Source organism: Hydractinia symbiolongicarpus, chromosome 13, assembly GCF_029227915.1.
Source record: "Hydractinia symbiolongicarpus strain clone_291-10 chromosome 13, HSymV2.1, whole genome shotgun sequence".
Taxonomy (NCBI): Eukaryota; Metazoa; Cnidaria; class Hydrozoa; order Anthoathecata; family Hydractiniidae; genus Hydractinia; species Hydractinia symbiolongicarpus.
In genome coordinates this window covers 18,432,667-18,453,220 of record NC_079887.1, presented here as the reverse complement: position 1 = coordinate 18,453,220, position 20,554 = coordinate 18,432,667, and the positions used below count along the sequence as shown (strand labels likewise).

General features: G+C 37.4%; 2 protein-coding genes across 2 annotated transcripts in view; both read left to right on the top strand.

The window, feature by feature from the left end:
- The window catches only part of LOC130623829 (uncharacterized), a 96,147-nt gene that overhangs the window by 72,078 nt on the left and 3,515 nt on the right, over positions 1–20,554 (top strand). The window lies entirely within an intron of this gene.
- On the top strand, positions 15,125–17,929 carry LOC130623154 (uncharacterized). Its single transcript, XM_057438643.1, has 4 exons — positions 15,125–16,720; positions 16,934–17,307; positions 17,549–17,665; positions 17,764–17,929. The coding sequence occupies exons 1-4, from the start codon at positions 15,125–15,127 to the stop codon at positions 17,927–17,929; spliced, it is 2,253 nt and encodes a 750-aa protein (XP_057294626.1).

The following is a 20,554-nucleotide window of genomic DNA, read 5'->3' as shown; positions in this document are numbered from 1 at the left end:
TGGCGACAAAAACCTCCTGATTTGGAAAGTGTAGTGTACTAACAGCTGGTCTGCTTCTCTCCGGGCTTTTTAGAACTCCCACAAAGACCGGCCTAAATACAGTAAAAATTCCCAAATGCCCTTCCTTTACTGCTTTCGTTAGTAACAAACTTTTATTTTCAAAAAGCCTTATATTAATATTTAGTGAATTTCTTGACATAATATTGATTTACTCCATTTGAGGTTCGTACTTACGCAATTAGTTAGAACAGTTTGCGCCTCTTCCTACAAACATTCACGCTTCAAAGCGTCTATGTTTTCCTGAAAGTATTCATATATAGCCCTTATGAATTTGGCGATATTTTTCCTGTTTTTGCCGTTTTTTCGTTTTTGTGGGTTTGCCGCACTGTTAAAATTATATATTTTTATCCAAAACATTAATAATAATAAAAAAATGCACTAAATAAACGAAATAGTTATGTCGTTTCTATTTTCACTACGATTCTTAGTGTGTATAACTGCACAGTACAGAAAATAATCTATAAACTTAAAAAAACGTTACAATATATTGAAAAAGAAACACGTAAAAGAACGGCTTCACATAAAACCTTGTCTTCAGGTCTTCCTTTTGCTTTTGAAAATATGGAAAGGGTCTGTATTTTCAAAAGCGAAAAGAGGCCAGGGGAACGAGCTTTCTTTACAAGAAAGGTACATTTAATCACTTCACAAACTTTGAGACAATGGTTTTTTTTGCAACAACTTTATTGAGAAACATCCTTTGTTTGTGTTTAATCGATGTTTCCAGAGTTTCTCTGAAGAAAAGTTAACTTTATTTATTGATTTGCCATCACAATCAGTAATTTTTGGATACTTTTTCGATTTAGAAAGTTTAGCTTTCCTCTCCGTCCACCTGTTGTTCTGCACCTGTAAATCATTCCTACGTCAGGTTAGCGAAAATTGCCGCCTAACAATAAAAATAATAACATTTCTGCTAAAATACAATTCGGCCTATTAATCAGAATAATAACATTTCTGCTAAAATATTCCGCCTAGTAAAGAACTGCTGCAAACGTCACTTACAAAATCAAATATTACAATTTTAGAAAGTATTAGCATTTCTAAAATGTTTATGAAAAATAGACATATAAAACTTTTTGTGAAGCCTGGATATAGAAGAAACCTGCGGAGAATCACTCAAACTTGATAGAGAACATTAATTATTTTCTCATCCGACAGATCTTGTTAGAACGTTGCCATGCAACAACACGATTACCTCTATCACAGAAACGATTTGTTGCTAATTATAAAAATTAATTAAGCGTGTGAAAGATTTTTAAGTAAAACTGCTTTTAAAAAACTACAGTAGAAGCATGTCGCATGCTAGCAAAACGTACGATGAAGTTTGGAGAAATATTCGACAATCGAGACTCATTGTGTTTATAATTCAAGAGTTCTTATGTGGGATTGAGTATAGCGTAACATTTCTTACAACATGGTTTTATGTCAAATCGGTTGTAAGTAATAAAGTCCTTGAAAAAGTACTTTACACAATAATTTCGTCATGCTATTTACTTATGACAATTCTGACAACGTTTATTTACTACCGATATCTACGGAAAAATGTTAAACTACGTTATACATACACATTAATAAACATTTGCGCAATAGTTGGAAATGTTTTGTTCACTTTCAATTTCGCTCCAGCAATTTTGGTAATTGGACGATTTATTGCTGGGTCAGCAGGGGGTTTAGTTCCAATTGCGTTTGGTGAGATAAGTCAAAGTGATGAAGTCCAAGTTAAATCAAATATTATGTTATTGGCAGGTTCTTTTGAAATCGGTTCATTGCTGGGTCCACTAATTAACTTCGCATTTCGAAATATTGACTGGTGCGTTGGTGACTGGCATTTGACATATGTGAATGTTCCTTCTCTTTTTATATCTTTTCTTTTTGGGTGCATGGCAGTGATTGTACTGACATTTCTGCATGATTTGCCTGACACAAGACAAAGTTTGAAAAATAAAGACACAAAACCATGCTATGTCGCTATGCACACACGAGAAATTAGTGCGCAATGCAAGACTCGTTATGAATTATTTCAGAAAGGATACATAGATGTCGTTGTAATAATGTTGTTGTCATCGTTTGAAATGTTTTGTTTAATGAAATCTTATATCTGGTTTCCGCTTTTATTTGTCGAGGCTGACCATTACACCATCAGAGAAATGAGTTTAGTCTATGTTCTTGCCGCAGCTATTGGGTTGGTGTTGCTGGTTATTTTGTGTTGGCGCGAAGTAACACTATTAATGTCCTTTATCCTTATCAATGTTTCCCTTTTATCCATAATTGCGTTGGAATATCTATCTGTTTTGCTTAAGTTTGGACATTTTCAGAGCACCACGTTTGTTATGGCTTGGATTTTATATGCACTTATAATTGCAGTTGTTGTTATTCTGCAAAATATCATTTCAGCAAGTGTCCTTACGCAAATGGCTTCTTCAGAGAAATGCTCAGCTGTCAATGGAACACGGATAACCTTATCACGCGCAGGCGCTTTGCTGGCACTACTAACCGCTGTTGCGTTATATACGGTAATGGAGTATGTTGCACTTACCGTATCTATCGTATGTTCTATATTTTTGTTTATACTTTTTATACGCAGGAAGGAATTTTTGTCTCATAGGATAATAATTGCTTAAATACAGTTGGAATATATATCCCAAAATGTATTTTTTAGCTTTTTACTTATACACAAAAATTGTTTACACCGCAGAAGTGAAACTCTTCTTTTTTGATGAGCAGTAAAGTAAGACTAACGCGACACTCAAAAGTGAGAACACATCCATCAAACATTAAGGCAGATACAAACAGTGTGTTTGAATGTGGTTTTTACTCTTGGGGTCTCCTTTTTAAAAAAAGATTAATAAACTAAATGTAATACCTGGTTTTAAATTCTTACTGATGGATAACTGCAATACGCCGGACACTAGAAAATGCAACTCACTCGAAAATTACACAAAAGCACATAGTTCACTTGCCAACAATTTTTAGGCAGTTACACCTTAAATGAAAAGTTTTTTATTAATTACACTTTTGTGTCTGAAGAATCAATTGACAAAAACATAAAATTGCAACAAAGTGAGGTAAAAAACATCTGCCAACCTTTTTTCTAGCTTCTTAGCATTCGTCAAATAAGGCGTCATTATAAGGTTGGGAACAGACAAGGAAACAGGTTATTGCGATATCATGGGTGAATATTCTCAGTCAGTCAGTGGATCAGGCTACCTCCAACCTCATTTCAACTCTCTGTAATTCGTCTTGACGCCTATTCGTTAATTTGATTGTCAATCCAGTCATATTAAAATGGAAAAACTAACTACGTGCATATCCAGTATCATAGCACTTGTAGATATGGCGATAGCTTCAACGTAAGCCAGTAGTTAAAATCTAAGAGAAGGAAGCCGTTAGTCCTACTTTAAAATTATACAGGCTCCACCTCACAATAAGGTACATATACCTATTTTATACTATATTATCAGTTTGAAAAAACAAAAAATAATTATCATGAATCAAATATCAAAAAATAATTTTGAGTTCACTTCCCCTTTGAAAAGGAAAGTACTAATGATATATACTCACAAAATCTTTCGATTAACTATGTATCACCCACACGTGATGTCATGTCAACTACCGCTCCATAGCTTCTTGAACATTGATTTATCTGTTTTTGTTGATTATTGTATTTATTTAATTGATCATTCTAGGATTCGAAACAATGCAAATGTTAAGTTTTATGGAGATGCAACGCAAATGTCAAATAAAAAGTTTTCTAACAACTCAATCAAAAAAATTGATAATAATATAAAAATATGATTGATATGTTTTTTGTATAACTTTAAATAACAATGACGATAATGAAGATGTAGAATATTATGTGGAAATTTAAGTGTTCCATTGCTAAGAGAAAAAGTTAGGAAATATTTGCCACACATTCAGCGAAATAGCCTTTTGAGCGAGTAATCACGATCAAATTTGTCAAAGGCGAAATTTGTTTTCAAAAGTTATTAGGAGATACACAATACTTTTTTACACAATAGTTGAATAGGATTTTTTGAATTCGACAACTTCTTTGGTTGTATATTTTTGATACAATTTTAAAAAAAATGATTTTTTTTCGCATATTTGTTTGTCTTTGCTGACGTCAGCAAAATTTTTTAAACTCTTATATCTCCTTAGGCGTTCATCGAAAATATGATCCTATGCATTATTTTGATCAGCGTTTCAGCCTCTACACATTACAGGCAACAAATAAACTAAATTTTGCTAATTTTCTTTTGTATCTGCACTGTTGACGTCAGCAAAAAATCTAAATCAGCCTATTTTCCATTGTCGTTTTGCCTAAGTGGATTTTTCCACGGGCCTTATCGACTATTTTTGAATTTCCGCGCCCGAAGGCGTAGGAAATTCTTTAAAACCGTCGTTTTTTTCTTTCGGAGCATTTTTTGAGAAAAAATCGACCCTGGGATTTCACGTTGTTCCGTCACAGATGTAAACTTCGTACCCAAGCTCCTTAACTACTGGGAAGTCTAGTATTGACGCTTCAGGCCAAAATTGGTATTTTGTTTTCGACAAAATTTGGCACAGTTAACAAAAAAAGTATGCTGAACATAATGGTGACATAATAATTTTGATTTTTGTCACCTACATGTCATTTTAGGCCAAAATTGGTCCAAAAATTAGAACTACTTTATTTTCAACAAAATTTGGAACAGTTAACAAATAAAGTATGCTGAACATGATGGTGACATCAAAATTTTGATTTCTTCTTACCTAAATGTCATTTCAGACCAAAATTGGTCCAAAAATTAAAACTACTTTATTTTTAACAAAATTTGGCACAGTAAACAAATAAAGTATGCTGAAAATGATGATGGTACAAAAGTTTGATTTTTTGTTACCTAAATGTCATTTCAGGTCAAAATTTATCCAAAAATTAAAACTGCTTTATTTTCGACAAAAATTGACACAGTTAATAAAAAAAGTATGCTGAAAATGATGGTCACATCAAAATTTTGATTTTTTGTCAACTAATGCCGTTTAAGACCATAAACGTTTCAATCGCAAGACTTTCAACCATGAATGATAGGCTGTATTTTTTGTTAGCAATTTCTTTTAAAATGTGAGTTTATTATGACACGTTTCGTTTTGTTTGCGTTTGTTGTAAGATATAATGTCACTGGTGTGCTTTATCTTCAGAGGTTCATGCACCAAACCCCTTCGAATGTTTGGCACAATAACACAACGAATTAGCAGGTTTTCATCAAATATTTTGGTAGCGCGCGGAAATTCTTAGAGCCCCACAGGGCTTCTTGTTATTTTTTTATTTTTTTATAACAGGTTATTTGTAAACGAGTTTACATTGCCGTGCATATATTTACAATTTGAGACAGGTCTATTTTGTAAGTTGTTCCCATATCTCTTTGTTTTTGCTATTCCAAGTGCTTATCTTATATTAAATTATAACAGATTTTATTTCAGCATATGTGGATATACACGTTATATGGCTTCCAAACCTTTAGAACATGTTGAGAATATTTAAGGCTTTGTCAATATCGAGAAGTACTAAAATTCTCCTTTAAACTTCATAAATGATAAAATAAGAGGAAAATTATGAAGAATAAAAGAATAATTTTGATGCTTCAAATTGTAAAAGGAAAGAACATTTGAGGGCGTCCTTCAAGTTGAGTGTTCTTATAAAAAACATGTATATTTTCTACATGTATATATCTATTGTTATTTTTTTGAAAGTGTCCGAATTATTAACAGACTTCCACCTGATCTCTTTTTGTTATCTTTCACTTCATCGAGTTTTTATTCTTCGCATTACAGTGTGTATTATACTTAACCCCTAACAACTTTAATTTTGAGCATAATGTTTCCTATCCTCCTTTGACGATTTTTTAAATTTTGTTTTTTGATCTATATTTTTTATCAGAGCTTATATTGTAGATAGTTTTATCAGAGCTTAAATAGGGCTTTTTTTATTAGAGAAAAACGTTGTGGACTTTCGGTATTTCTTTTGGTCTGACTTTTAAACATTTGTAAATATTGAGTCTCAAGTCTCGAATCCCGAGCCCAAGCTCCAAAATACCATGTCCTGAGTCAGAGTCCCAGCCAGGGTTCCCGGGTCTCGAGTCCCACTTTTCCGATATGCCTAATTTTGTTAATCCGTCCCTAATACAGAATTTACATGCACACACAACCGATACAACTGGATACAGCTAATTATTTTTTCCATTAATATCCAGATTGGTATCTTAGCGACACATGCTTCTATTATTGGCCGGAACGCGTACGATAAAATGTTTGTGTGATTTCAAACCGACCGCGGTTCCTTGTTTAGATTTAAAATTTGAAAATCTTCTTGGCAACTCCTTCAGCATCGGAATTTCTTTATCCACATCTTGCGAACTTCCTGTTTCTATCACATCTTTGTCATTTTCTACAGACATATAACTAGTGTTGACAAAATCATTACTTTCATCTACTTGTGGTGTAAATAATCCTTGGCCTAATGTGACGTAAGGATGTTCACGAAATAGTGGAAAGACGTCTTCAAAATTTCGCATTCCTTTTGCTATAATAATCATAGGCAGCCTGTTTTTTTTTTTTCCACAATATGGATAAAAAAGAGACTACATGCACCTGGAACGTGATTGAATCATACTAACTTTACACATACAGAATAAACGGACTAATTCTCCTTCCTACTCCAAGCTTGCTCCCTATGAAAATAGGAATGTCTGTATGTCGGAGAAGACGTCTTGGAAACTTGAGATTTCGCGTTGTCATGATCAACCATAGCATATTTAGGATTCACAGAAGGATTCTATTCTTTTAAAACAAAGCAGATATCAAAATCAAATTAATTGAATTGAGAAGAAAAAAGTGTAAAAAATAACAAAATACCTTTTTTTAAGCATTTTTTATCATTTCTGTGCTTTCTTTTTCAGTAACGTTTACAGCAACAACTTTAAAAAAGACGCAAATTACAACATGCAATGTTTAACTATTCACTGTGGAAGAATACTAGATTAGTACAAATCTTACTTGATATGATACATTCGTTTTCACGACCAGAAATAACAGAGGCAAGGCAAATTATATTGTTTTGTATGTGCAACCTCGTCCCCAGGGCATCTTGTATCTTTTCTGACCCCCGGACGGCGATACGAACATGGCCCTGGAGGAGGTTTCGTCACGTGACCCTCCAATACACAGTATTTCTTTGTGTAATATTTAATGAGATTTGTCTCAATGTACCAAAGTTTTATATATAACCTTGCAGAGGTAAGCGAGATCGGCGTTTTACGTCGCAGATACGTGTGGCTAGTTTGTTTTGATTCCTCTCATTGCTACACACAAACTTCTCGCATATTGCCCTTGATTGTTTTGTGTAAATGTATAAATATACAATAATGTTATTTAGGCTGTTGTTTACTTGAAGAAATTCAAGCAATTTAGTTATGTGTATTTCACTGAATTGGTTGAATAGCAAGCACTGGGTTGCAAAACTTGTAGCTAGGGGAAACTTGGAAAGTAGTAAACTAGTATAGAAAGTGTTGCGGAGAGGTTGCCAAGGCAAAGGCATTAAGTACAACTCAAAAGATTACCTATTATACTCAATATAGCTAATATCATATACTTATGAATACCTGCTTGTTGTAGATGCAAGATAATTATATTTTTCCTAGCCCTGTCCAGGATTTGAACCTGGATCTCTCATTTGCATGAGTGTCATAGCCATTAGACCAACAGGGCATGAATATATATATATATGAAAAACTTTACATGTGCATCTTATATATCCTAACTTCGGTTCAAACAAACAGACAGTTAACAAGCTGTTGTAATCCTACGCACCTAAAACAATTTTACTTTGTGGAAAATTTTGTAACATTTAAAAATAAAAATACAGTTTATAACCTGTTTTTACCCTCTTAAAGCAAAAAAAAACTGCAATATTTTATGGGAAAAGTTTCTGTGAAAGATCAAAAATTAATTGTGACATCTGATAGGCGTAACACATTTTCCCAAAAAACTTTCTTGCAACTTCGGTTTAAAAAAACACAGCGGAAACAGCCTGTTGTTATCATGTCCAGCTAAAAATCAAACAGCAGTATATGTTTATTTTGCAAACAAGTTTTCATGACGGTAGGATAAAAAGCTCTTATCCAAAACTGAAAAAAACATATACATATCGTGAAAAAGAAATAATGAATACATTTGCAGATATTCAATACATGTCGACGATTGAACGAGAACCGCTATTCAGAATTTAAAAAGCCTCAGTAATAACAAATGTTGATGTTGTAAAAATATCCCGATATATATATATATATATTGAAATAATTTTCGCTTTTGCAACTTAAGCCGCACTGATGTATGCTCAGCGGCAGGGTTAAAAAAGTTTATTTCCTGACGTGTGTACAATATATATAGCTAGCTACAACCGTCCACGAAAATATAGCTCTCTATTCCCCCTTAATGTTAAGAACTGCCCATTTGTGGCTAAGCAACATAAACAATTACACGTGACATACCTGTATATATATAAACATTTACTATCTGCAAAATATCTAGCTGGCTATGTTTTGCCATTTTGTGGACGATTGTAGCTAGAACAAGCTGTATGATGGGACATTCCTACAGAGTAGAATTATCTCACTCACTGTGCAGTATATAGCTATGTATAATAGCTAGCTAGATAGAGGGATAGGTAGAAAATCAGTCTCAAACAATTTTTCTATGCTAGCTATGTTGCTGATTTTATGCCAGCAAAAATAGCAATTTATTGCTAGCTACAAGGGTAGTTCTATCCCAGCTAAGTAGTTAATTTTCTGCAAGCTTTGTAGCTAGTTTTATGCTAGCTATATTGCATTATTTGTTTGTTTTTATGCTAGCTAACTCTTACAGTAGCTAGGTAGCTAAATGCTATCTAAGTTCTATTATTATTCTATCTAAATCTGCAGTTTTAAGCTAGCTAGCTTTTGGTGTGAGTGAGAATAAGAATGGGTTCATTACATGTAAAAAATAGTGATATACAAGCGAGCTAAACATACCCTTTCTTCATTTTCTTGAACAAGCCCTTCCTCCTTGGAAGATGCTTTATCCAAAATGCGATTCCGTGGTTTTAAATTTAAATTATTATTAGAATTACGTCATTTAAATATGACGTATTGTTGCGTAATACCGAAATGCATTGGGTGCGCATTTAGCAGAAGTTTGCGGAAAAAACCTGGACGCACACGCACGTGTTTTTGAGATTTTGTATACCGTTGAAATTTTCAACTAAAAAAAAACCTTTCGAACTGTAATCATCGTTCAATAATCGAAATAAATAAAACGAATAATTAAAATCTAGATGGTAAGTTGTCAAAGTTTTTTTTTTATTATTCTTGGATATTATAAAGAAAAAATAAAAGCTAGAAATAAATCAAAATCGAAAATTTTTTTCCGGATACTTTTTGGTACGAAGTCTGTCCTGGCTGATAGCTGCACGGTTTGTTTGGGTGACGAAAACAACTATCCGTCATGTACTTGCTTGGATTGGCGTAAAACCTTGTTGCCCTGTAGCACATCCTATCCGTCATTAGTGGCAATGTCGCAGATGTATCCTGGAAATCTTTATCGTCGCGATACACTTTATCTCCTTTTTTCATCTTGGATCATGAAGTACGATTTTATTGACATTAATGATGTCGAAACCGAGTCCGTTTTAATTAATTCTATTCCTAACATATGTTTCCCAAATAGGTTTAAGGCCTCGTGTTGCAGAGAAATTTAAACCAAATCAAGAGCTTGTCATTCATAGTGTATGATAATGATGCACTAGACCACCTTTATGAAACCTTGACTCAGGCTTTAAATGATCTATCATTTCATGCTCCCAAGGACGACAATTTGGTTGTGGAAAGACCAAAACTTATAGGATCAACATATTTAAGTAAAAAATTCCAACCTCTCCCAAAACAAAAAAAATCGGCGTTTTCGGGAAGAGTCGGTTTGGCTGATGAAAAAAAAAGTTTTCATCCATAATCAACATTGTCTCTAAAAAAGAAGAAAATCTTGCGACGTCTGTGGTTGAAGAGTTCCCTGAATACGATCCATCTTTCATTTATGATGTACCAACGGAGCAGGAGCAGTTTAATGACACTGCTGCTCAATTACCAATAAAATCTGGGTAAATCGGGGATCTGGGTAATAAGTGCGTCTAAAGGAAGCCATATTTAATGCCGAAGTATTTTAAAGAGTAGTTAATTTTAAAATTTTAAACCACGGAATGGCATTTTGGATAAAGCATCTTCCTTCCTCCTTCGGCTGCGATATAGCTAGCTTAGATTAACGGAAGTTTGAGTTTGAGGCGCTATGTTATCCGAGAAAAAGTCACGTGATATTAGTTAAAGTGACTAAATATCACGTGGCTAAAGGTACCTTAATCTGAACTGGAAATCCCCGTTAGGCCATCTTTAAAAGTAACAAAAGCACTCCATCACCGTGCCTTTGATGTTGTCTCGCTGAATCATAAATTTACGGGAAAAATGACCACAGTAAGCTACTGGGCAACCCAGTCGAAAAACGTCCTACGAAAATTTAAATTTTGATGTATACGTGCGGAAATCCTATACACTCTCCTCCGTCCCTTATATTTGGCTTATTTAATGAGGAAATGGGCTCCGCTACGCTCCGTGCGCTGGCGCGCACTCCGCTTCTCTCCGCAATGATTTGCCCATCTGAACATAGCACTTCGTTGGTTGTCTAAGGTGCAAATATGGCTACATAATTTTCAAATGTTCGTATCATTCTACGTGCCTGACTAAAATTCAGATTAACATTTACATTTTTTATTCATTTTGGCTGAACTTTAGAATTCTTATTTATGGTGAGTTCATATCTGTGTCTGCATTACTGCTTTTATATGATGACAAAGATTTTGCTGTATTTAAACAATGTTTAACTGAAACTGAATTCTTATATGATGGACTCACTGCTTGCAGTTATATTGGGTAAAAAAAGCTTCAGAAAAGTATTTACTTCAGAAGTATTTTTTTTCTTTTACATTTGTGGCCTTAACATTTTCAAAAAGCCACCCATTACTGATAAATTCTGCTTTTTCTTTTCTTAATGACATGTTTTTAAAACGCCTTGCAGCTTTTTTATTCTTTACTCAACAAGTTCACATTTAATTTGCACACACAGATATACAAAAACAAGTTTTTTTCTGTTTAAAACATAAATAATCCAAAAATTTTATCAAGAGCATTATGCTGGTTTAAAAATTGAAATCGACAAGTCTACGTGTGATCTGTTTTCTCGATTTAATCCACTGCCTTAATAGTTTAGAAAGAATTGGTATACGACTTTACCAACAGCAAAGTATTGCTACCTTAAGAAAAAAATGTTTCGGGAATAATTTTTTGAGGAAATTATTTTGGGGATTTTGGACCAAAATTATTTTCATAAATTCGCGCTTTTTAGAGCTCATCAAATTTCTGCTGCTGTTCAAAAATCGATTTTTTATTGATATATATATATATCTATTTATTGTTATCATTCTGCTTGGAAAATATTCAAAATTCCAAACTAGCTAACCGTGAAGATTAATTCAGTATTCTTATAAGAGCATCCTATCACAAAAAGATATCAGCAAAGAGATATTCCTTGCAACTAAATTTTTTGTTTACTGGCATAATTTTAGGTTGAATCTTATCTGACCTATTTCTGAGGTTAGAATAGCTTTTAAAGTTTTCTGAATCTGTATCTTGGTCAAAATTGTTATGCTGTCAAAACGGCTTATCGGAGTCTCTGAAAAGGGCTAAATTCTGAAACTCAGAAAGTGTGATGATAATAGAACGATTTTTTGGCTCAATTTCATCAAACCAATCTAAAACCATATCATACCAAATCTCAAGTCAATATTTTAATTTTTACTGAAGTTACGGGACGCTCTATATAAACTATATACTCGGTTTAGACTTTTTTTGTTATTTTTTAAGTTCACTGCTTTGTAATTTGTATTAAAACTCTTGAGATAATAAACCACAGTGGTGAGCTGTTAAATATCTACCACCATCTTCAGTACATTCTGGATTTAACCATATGCCTGATTGAGCACTCGATTTTCTGAAATTTCTTCATAGCGTGTTATAAAAGGCCCAGCAAGAATCAGTTTAAGAAAATCTTCCTACCTTTTTCTCTTCCTCAAAATGGCTTTGTAAATTTTTTATGCCTCGTGTAAAATTATATTATATCAGATTGGTTTAAAACTACTCCTTAACAAGTTTCAAGTCAATAACTTTATTTTTTTACCGAAGTTATTGCACTTTAAATTTTCATGAATTAGGCCGGGTAAATGTGCAGTAAATGACAAAATGGCTACTACGGTTAACCTACTGGCTTTTTATACTATTTATGGTAACCAAAGCATATAAGGTAATAAAACATGCCCACTAATAACAACCTGATATAATTTAAAACGTAATGTATATATATTTTGTAAAAAAAACATTTTCGATATTTTGTGCAAAATTATTTTGTCTGTAAAGGACATGGGCTACAATTTTATGGAACGTCATTCTTTGCAAAAAGCTGCAAATTAAACCTGGCCACTTGGAAACAAGTTGAGTTTCTTTCTTTTGTTCTTATCTTGATAGTTTGCTAGGTATAGTGTGCTAGCTAGCTACTTTTCTAGCTTTATTAAACATTCCTAGCTGTTGAAATATTGTCATGTAAGCAGTATTACTTTATGATGTCTTATTTTATACTCTCATTGCTTAGTAATGCTTTTTATTAAATTTTTCACTTTTAAAAAAACTTGATACTGCTGATACACCTCCTCCGCCATTTTAATACGAACAGCTTCCTCCTGTTGGTCACAGACTCGCCGCCTCGCCAAAATGTTTTGTATGACGCATTAATTATTTGACATATCCGCGCCAATTTAGGTTTCATATTGGACCAGCCTCCTGCAGGGCCATGTTCGTATCGCCGTCACGGGGTCAGAAAAGATACAAGATGCCCTGGGGACGAGGTTGTTGTATGTGGCATCCATCGGTTTCATGAAATGGAGCCAAAAACCTTTTTCACTATTATCATAGTTCTAGAGTTCCTGATTTTAGCCGGCTTCGGAGACGCCGATAAACGATTTATGAATGCACACCAATTTCGACAAAGATACGTGGACGAATTCTCATGATTGAAATACGTCAGATAAAGTGCGTCAGATAAATAAAATGCGTGTCTCGGTTGTGTAACACGCTTTCCCATTTGTTAATATTTTGAACATGCGAAAGAATTTCATGAAATATCTCTTCCTATCTCAAAAGCCACGAAATGATCATTTTTAAATTCTGTTGCAAGATACCCTTAAAAATACCCTTTTCAGCATAAAGCAGCTAAACAGCATGCAGGTTATGTTACCAGCCTGGATATACAACTGTAGCGACAGACTGAGGATTGCGATTTAATGCAGTGACGATAGTTAGCTAGAGTAGGGCATGAATTTAATCCGATTTTAGGTTTTCGACGGTCAAACCCCTATCAAAAAACGCTGCTTTTAGACGCCTTAAAACAGCTGTGACGTCACAGATTTCATCATGCCTGAAATGAGTAATCACAGATTTTATCATGCCTCAAATGAGTAATCACAGATTTCATCATGCCTCAAATGAGTAATCACAGATTTCATCATGCCTCAAATGAGTAATCACGTGACATCAACAAAATCTGTTTGAGTAGGGCAATTCCCCTGACCAACTCTGAAAAGGCACCCTGGAGACTCGTGTATGGTCAAAATCAATACAAAAAAGATTTAGACACGATCAAACTTGTTATGTTGGATTGGCACTGTTTTTACATTAAAAAGATAGATGTTTTAACGCAACACTGGAAGTGCATGGTCTGCAAACAGCGATTCACGCAAGTCTGTCATCTCACAAGGCACACAAAGGAAGAGTGTGAAGGAAAAAAGCCGACTATCATCTGCAAAGGCGAGAAGGTCAACCGCATGCCTAGCAAGTCAGAGAAGGTCTTTTACGGTGAGGGCTTCAGCTATGACGCTTGTAAATGGATCGAGCACATATCGAGGGAAAGGCACATCCATCACGCGCTGTGTGGGCATGGAGGAAAACGTGTGATTCGCTACGGGGAGAAAGAAAATTAGGTCTACAAGGTAGACGGCTATGAACCTCAGACCAGGACGGTCTATGAGTACCACGGTTGCAAGTGGCACGGATGCCCCTGCCAAGGAACAGCAAACATAAACAGATATAAGACCACCAAGTCTAAGGAGGAAGGCATCCGAAAACTTAGTTACAACCTTGTGACAGTGTGGGAGTGCGAGAGCCCAACCAAAGCCAAGAGGTACTTTAAGAAAGAATTTCGACCCTATCCTCACTACATCGTGTTTGATTTCGAGGCCCTCTTGCTCCTTCTGAATCAGCAACAAACATCCGATCTAACATACATCTCAGAGCATGTACCAGTCAGCGTCGCCATTCACGATAGTCTGAACGGAGATCCAACGTTCCTTGTGCACGATAATCCAAAGATCTTGGTTGAACAATTTGTGGAGCAGCTCGAAAAAAGACACGCCCTCATCGTGAAAGATGTGGAGAGAATGTATCCAAGACCTGATGATTTTGACATGCTTCCAGACAAGACTCAGAAGGCATGGAACGAGTGGGTAAACCAAGTGGTCGTGATAGGTTTCAACAGTGGCAATTATGACCTGAACATGATCAAGCGGTACTTTGTCGATCACATTACCAAAGACGATAGCAAAAAGATCAAAGTGGCGAAGAAAGACAACGACTACATGTTCCTCACGACCTCGAGGTTCAAATTTATCGATATCAAAAATTTTATAGCTCCTGGCATGAGCTACGACGAGTGGTGCAAATCTCTGGATTGCAAACTCAAAAAGCTCGTGCTCCCATACGAGTGGCTGACGAGCTATGACGAGCTAACCCACGTCGGACCCGTGGCGTACGAACACTTCTAAAGCAGTCTTATTGGGAAAAACACCCTTTCTCTTGATGAGTACGAAACATTCCGTGCAGAGTTTTACAAGCGAGGCTGCGTCACCATGATGGACTGGTTGCGCGAGTACAATCTAGCCGACGTGGAACCCTTCATCGAAGCCGTGGACAAGACAAGGTTGCAGTACTACGACGACGAGATAGACATTTTTAAAGATGCGGTAAGCATTCCAGGTGTGTCGATGCGCTACGTTTTGAACAAGTCTCTACGACTGAACCCAAAGTTAGAGCTCTACGCCCCAAGGGAGCCGTGTAAACACAAGTGTAATAAAGACTGCTACCAAAGGTCTTGCAAGGTGTGTAAAAAGGTGCAAAAGGCTTGCACTGAGTGCACGAAGAATGAAGCCTACGAGCTCTTGCAGACGGGTATGGTGGGAGGGCCTACCATCGTGTTCTGTAGGTACCACGAGAGAGACGTGACAGGTATCAGATCCCACATCTATGGTCCAAACAGTAAAAAGTGCAAAACCATTCTTGGCTATGATGCGAATATACTGTACCCGAGTACGTTGATGCAAGACTTTCCTTGTGGGAAGGAGAAGCTGATCAAGATCAAAACACCGACAGCGAAACACAATCTCGAGCTACTAACACAAGGTGTGCAAAAGGAGCTGTATGAGAAATTCAGTGAGATGCCTCCACTGTTTGTCCTGAAAGAGATACCCGACGATCAAATCCCTGAGCACATGCAAGAGTACCTAAAAGCAACAGGGCGAAAGCGTGTTTCAGGTACGCGTAAGCTTCTAGGCTTGATGAAAGATAAAAAGATCTTGCTGTACACTCCGGTGCTAAAGTGGTACCTTGACCATGGCCTGAAAGTGACTGCTTTTCACCAGTTCATCAAGTACACTCGAGATAATCCAGTTGCATGGTTTCCGAAAGAGATTGCGGATGCACGACGACAAGCGGATAAAGACCCTGACAAGCGTATTGCAGGAGATACAGCCAAGTTGAAGGGGAACTCATTCTATGGAAAAATGATCGAAGATCTAGCGAGGCACGCTAATACTACGTTTACCAGAGATGAAAAGAAGGTGGATGCAGCAATGAGATCGCCGTACCTTGAAGACCTTGAAGAGACAGGAGTTGCGTACGAGATCAGAAAAGGAAAGAAAAAGGTGCATATCGACAGAGCATACCAGTGCGGCATTGCGGTGTACCAGCTGGCCAAATTGCGCATGTTGGAATTTTACTACGACTTCATTGACAAGTACGTGGATCGTCGAGACTTTGAATACATTTACATGGATACAGATTCCGCCTACTTTGCCATCAGCGGAGAGTGTTTGCGAGATGTCGGTCGCACTGAACTGCTTGACGAGTACGACAAAGACGTAAAAAACTGGCTCGTCACTGATAAGTACTCGAGTCAAACAGGAGAGATATTCAAACTAGAATTTATAGGTTTTAGAATGATAGCTTTGACAGCAAAGTGTTACTTTGTGGAAGGGAAGAAAGACACAAAATTCTCCTGTAAGGGCATGTCGAAGAAGCAGAACGCTATGACATGGGAGAGGTATAATAACGCGTTGAATGGTTCTATTGACACTGCGAAAAACGTAGGTTTCCGACTGCGCAACCAGGGGATGGTTACGTACGAACAAAACAAGCTGGGCCTCTCGGCGTTTTATGATAAGCGGAAGGTACTCGAGGATGGTATCCACACAGTACCGCTAGAGTGAATAGTGAGGTTTCCCTGTCCGGATTTTTGTGAAGTACCACTTCACAAAAAGCAACAACAAATGGAAGGTAAAAGGTGTACAAAATGTAAACGAAATAAACCACTAGACAACTTCAAAATCCAAAACAAAAGCCAGCGAACAAAATAGTGCATCAAATGCCGCAATATTGTCAAGGCGTCACGGGAACGTAGCAAATGCCCGCATAAAAAACATAGACACGGATGCTCCATATGCGATCACCCTGCTTATCAGTATAACCTCATTCTAAATAAAATTCACAAGGCTCTAATGTATGATAGGGAGATCTCTACGGAGTACCTGGGGTGCGGTATCTGCACATTTATCGGTCATATCCAGGATCAATTCAAAGATGGGATGTGCTGTGGAAACCGAGGGCAGTGGCAGTTTGATCACAAGGTGCCACTAAAATACAGAGAGAACGGAGAATACCCCAGCGAGGAGGTGCAATTAGCAAGGCTCCACTATACCAACATGCAACCCTTGTGGACCGAGGATAATCAAAGCAAGGGCGATCGATATATATCTGGGTAAAGGTCGCGTTGAAAAAATATTTGTGTTTTTTTTTTCTCTCGCAACTTCGAGTCACTCCTCTTCAGTATGAAGCGGTAGAAACAAGATAAAACTCATTTGCCTCATCCATTCAAAAATGATAAACATTTTTGAATAAGCAAGAGGTTTTCTGTATGATGTGCAAACGAGCTAACCGGTGATGCGTGAATTTTCACACAGGTAGTACTCAAGGTGATACTGAATAGCTTATATACGAAGCTCGAATTATAGTAAAATTGTGGGAGCAGGCTTAGATCCTGGCGGAAGGGTAGGAGTGCGCGAGCGAGAGCACGTCCTAACTGGAAGCGGCCGTCTCGCCCCGGCTTCTCCCACACTGTGCCACGACGGGAAAAATTGTGCCAAAATGCCGGTTAAATGTCAGTGCAGGAACGGCCTCTGAAAGTCTTAAAAAGGTGGGTCTCGTTAATGCGTAGTACAAGCACGACATTCTGTATAGAGTATAAAGAGCAAGTACACGCTAGGCCTGTAAAGCAGGACAGCACTGAAAAACACCTCGGATATGGTGAACCAAAGGCTTTGAGTCTCACAGAATCAAAAACCCTCTGGGTTCAAACAACAACAAAAACAACAAAAACCTAGAGGGTTCCCTTGCGAGAGTTTTGTTTTGAAAAATAAAAAATGATGAACGACATAGCCCTCACCGTAGCAATAATTCTTCCGTACGTCTTCATCGTGCTCTACTTTTTGCGCTATAGAAGGGTATTAATAAAGATGAGTGAGATTACAGCTATATTTGATGACACACCAGCAGAAGCCTTTCAAGCCAAAGAAAAACCGGCAGACAATCGCCGGGCCTTGAAGGATGCGATAAGGCAAGGGAAATCGCATCTCTTACCCAAAAAATGTACCGAAGGATTTGTCGACAAAGCTCCTGAGGAGGCGATCGAAAAAGCGTACGCCGACTATGTTCAACGAGAGCTCCAAGATAAGGGAGAAAAAACCGCCAAAGCACTCTCTACGCATGCTATCAACCTGTACGCTAACGCTGTGGGAAATTACGTCAAAATCGACTCTGTCAAAGGACTTAGAAAAGACATCGAAGAGGACCCCATCATTAAAGACTCCATGGCAGATTTGGGGATCCTTGTGTACTCTGCCTTTGGAAAATATCTAGCGCCACTATTGATTGCTGCTCATACTATTAATCACACTCAGCTCTCCGTGAAGTCCAAGACAGATGAAAAGCGAGATGACGAACAGCAAGAAAAAGATGGGAAACAGTCTTTCGAAGTTTCATATGAGCAATCGTGAAATTATTGATCGTATAAGCAAGGGGAAAATGGGTAGAACAAGAGCACGGTACACAGCTTGGTGCAGCATTTACGGTGACTCCTGCTCACGCGGTTGGGTAATCCTGACACCAGGAGCTGATCGCTTTCCACCACAGGCGTGTAATTTAGTGAGGACCTCGTATAAGAACGCGATAAGATACGCTGGCAGAAACGGTTTGAAGGCCTCCAGATGTATGATCAAGATCTAGCCGTCTTGATGTAAAAGAAATGGGGAGCAGTCAGATATTTAGCCCAAACGTGCCTACGGTCGTTTAAAACTACTATTTTTCCAATTAAATAAATGAGTGAGGAGCAATCTAACCAAGTCATAACCAAGAAGAATGAGGGTCGTGTTGCTGCTGGCAAGAGACTTGCTGAATGATAGCACGACGGCTTCGTCCTATTAGATGGTGCCCTGGGGACGAGGTAAGTATTAATGTGAGCCACAGGTTCACATTAACTAGCACATGTTGTTTCAAAATCAAGAGCACCGTCCATGCAACATGATCCCGGGAATTCCAAAAACTCACAAGCAACATGTCTCTTGTGGTTGATTATTTTGAAGGAAAGCAAGTCCGATCATTCTTTGTTCAGGATAAAGGTCAATGCATCGTAGCCTCCGATGTTTGGAGAGCGCGGGCTATAAGCGGGAAGCGGGAGTAAAAGCTATTCAGAGACTTGTTCCCAACAAGTACAAAATACGGAAAGGTGACGCTGTTGTTGAGCTCCAGAGGGTGGACAGATCTGTCCACCCCCAGCAAGATACAGTTTTACTGACGGAACCAGGCCTTTATTGCTTCCTCTTAAGGTGCGGTAGACCTGAAGCAGAACCATTTTTGGATTGGGTTGTTGAAGAGGTTTTACCTCGAGAGGTCCGCAAGCTTGCTGAAATTGTAGAAGAAAATCAAGCGGCGCTGGCTCTGCTCAGCGACGATTTAGAGGACAAAGGTCGTCAAATTTTTACCCTAGAGGAAGATGTTGACGACAGAGATCGAACGATAGCCGTACAAGCGCAAGTAATCACAGAGCTACGACAGCGAGCTGTTCCTCACCTTGAAAACCCTAGAAGGGATAACGGGATGGTTATAATCCAAAAGAATAACAACTATGAATATCCGTATGTCGCTATATGTGGGCAACAAGGCTATGTAGCGCAAAAGATTCGCAACAAGTTAACAGATCATCCCAACGGTTAACTCATCGTTCTTGCAGAAACTCCAAATGCCATTGTACATTACAACTGGCTCCGAGAGCGTGGATGCATCGAAGTAAATCCCGAACGTCCAAGGCACTTTCGATTAGGTCGTAATTATACACATCAGAGATTGATGGAGCTTGCCGAGATCTAGGATTTTTTTGTAACCCGTGCTCCTGCGGAGACGGGCGAAGCCCTGATATCATACACCAAGGCTATGGACGAAGCTTTCGTGACCACTTCAAGTGTTAAAAGATAGTTAACACTTTAAGAAAAAAAATGGAAACCAATGTACAGGGTCAACAAAAAAACTATTATAGTATTAAGGTACCCGTGCTGAGATGCTGCATAAAGGCAGAATCTACCACTGGTTACTGTCCCACTTGTCTGGAAAATTTTAGATTTAGGGGTGGTGCATACTATGAGGGGTTTGTATATCCAGATGATGACGAGCTTCTAGACAGAGTAGCATCGGGTGAAAAGCCGTGGGCAACAATTCCCTGTGTGGAGGAAGATGAGGGGATCAAGGTTGATATTGAAGACCGGGATTTGCATATTGTAAATATTAAAAGAAACAAGTGGGGCATGCTCTGCTACAAGGTCATTAAGGATCCTGAGTTAAAGCTCTCGGATCTGGCTGATTTGAATAAAATAAGTGAAATACTCAAATTTCCTATTGAAGATAGACGTTTAGTTGACATCGATCTTGATATCGAGCCTGATGTTATTCGAGGTATC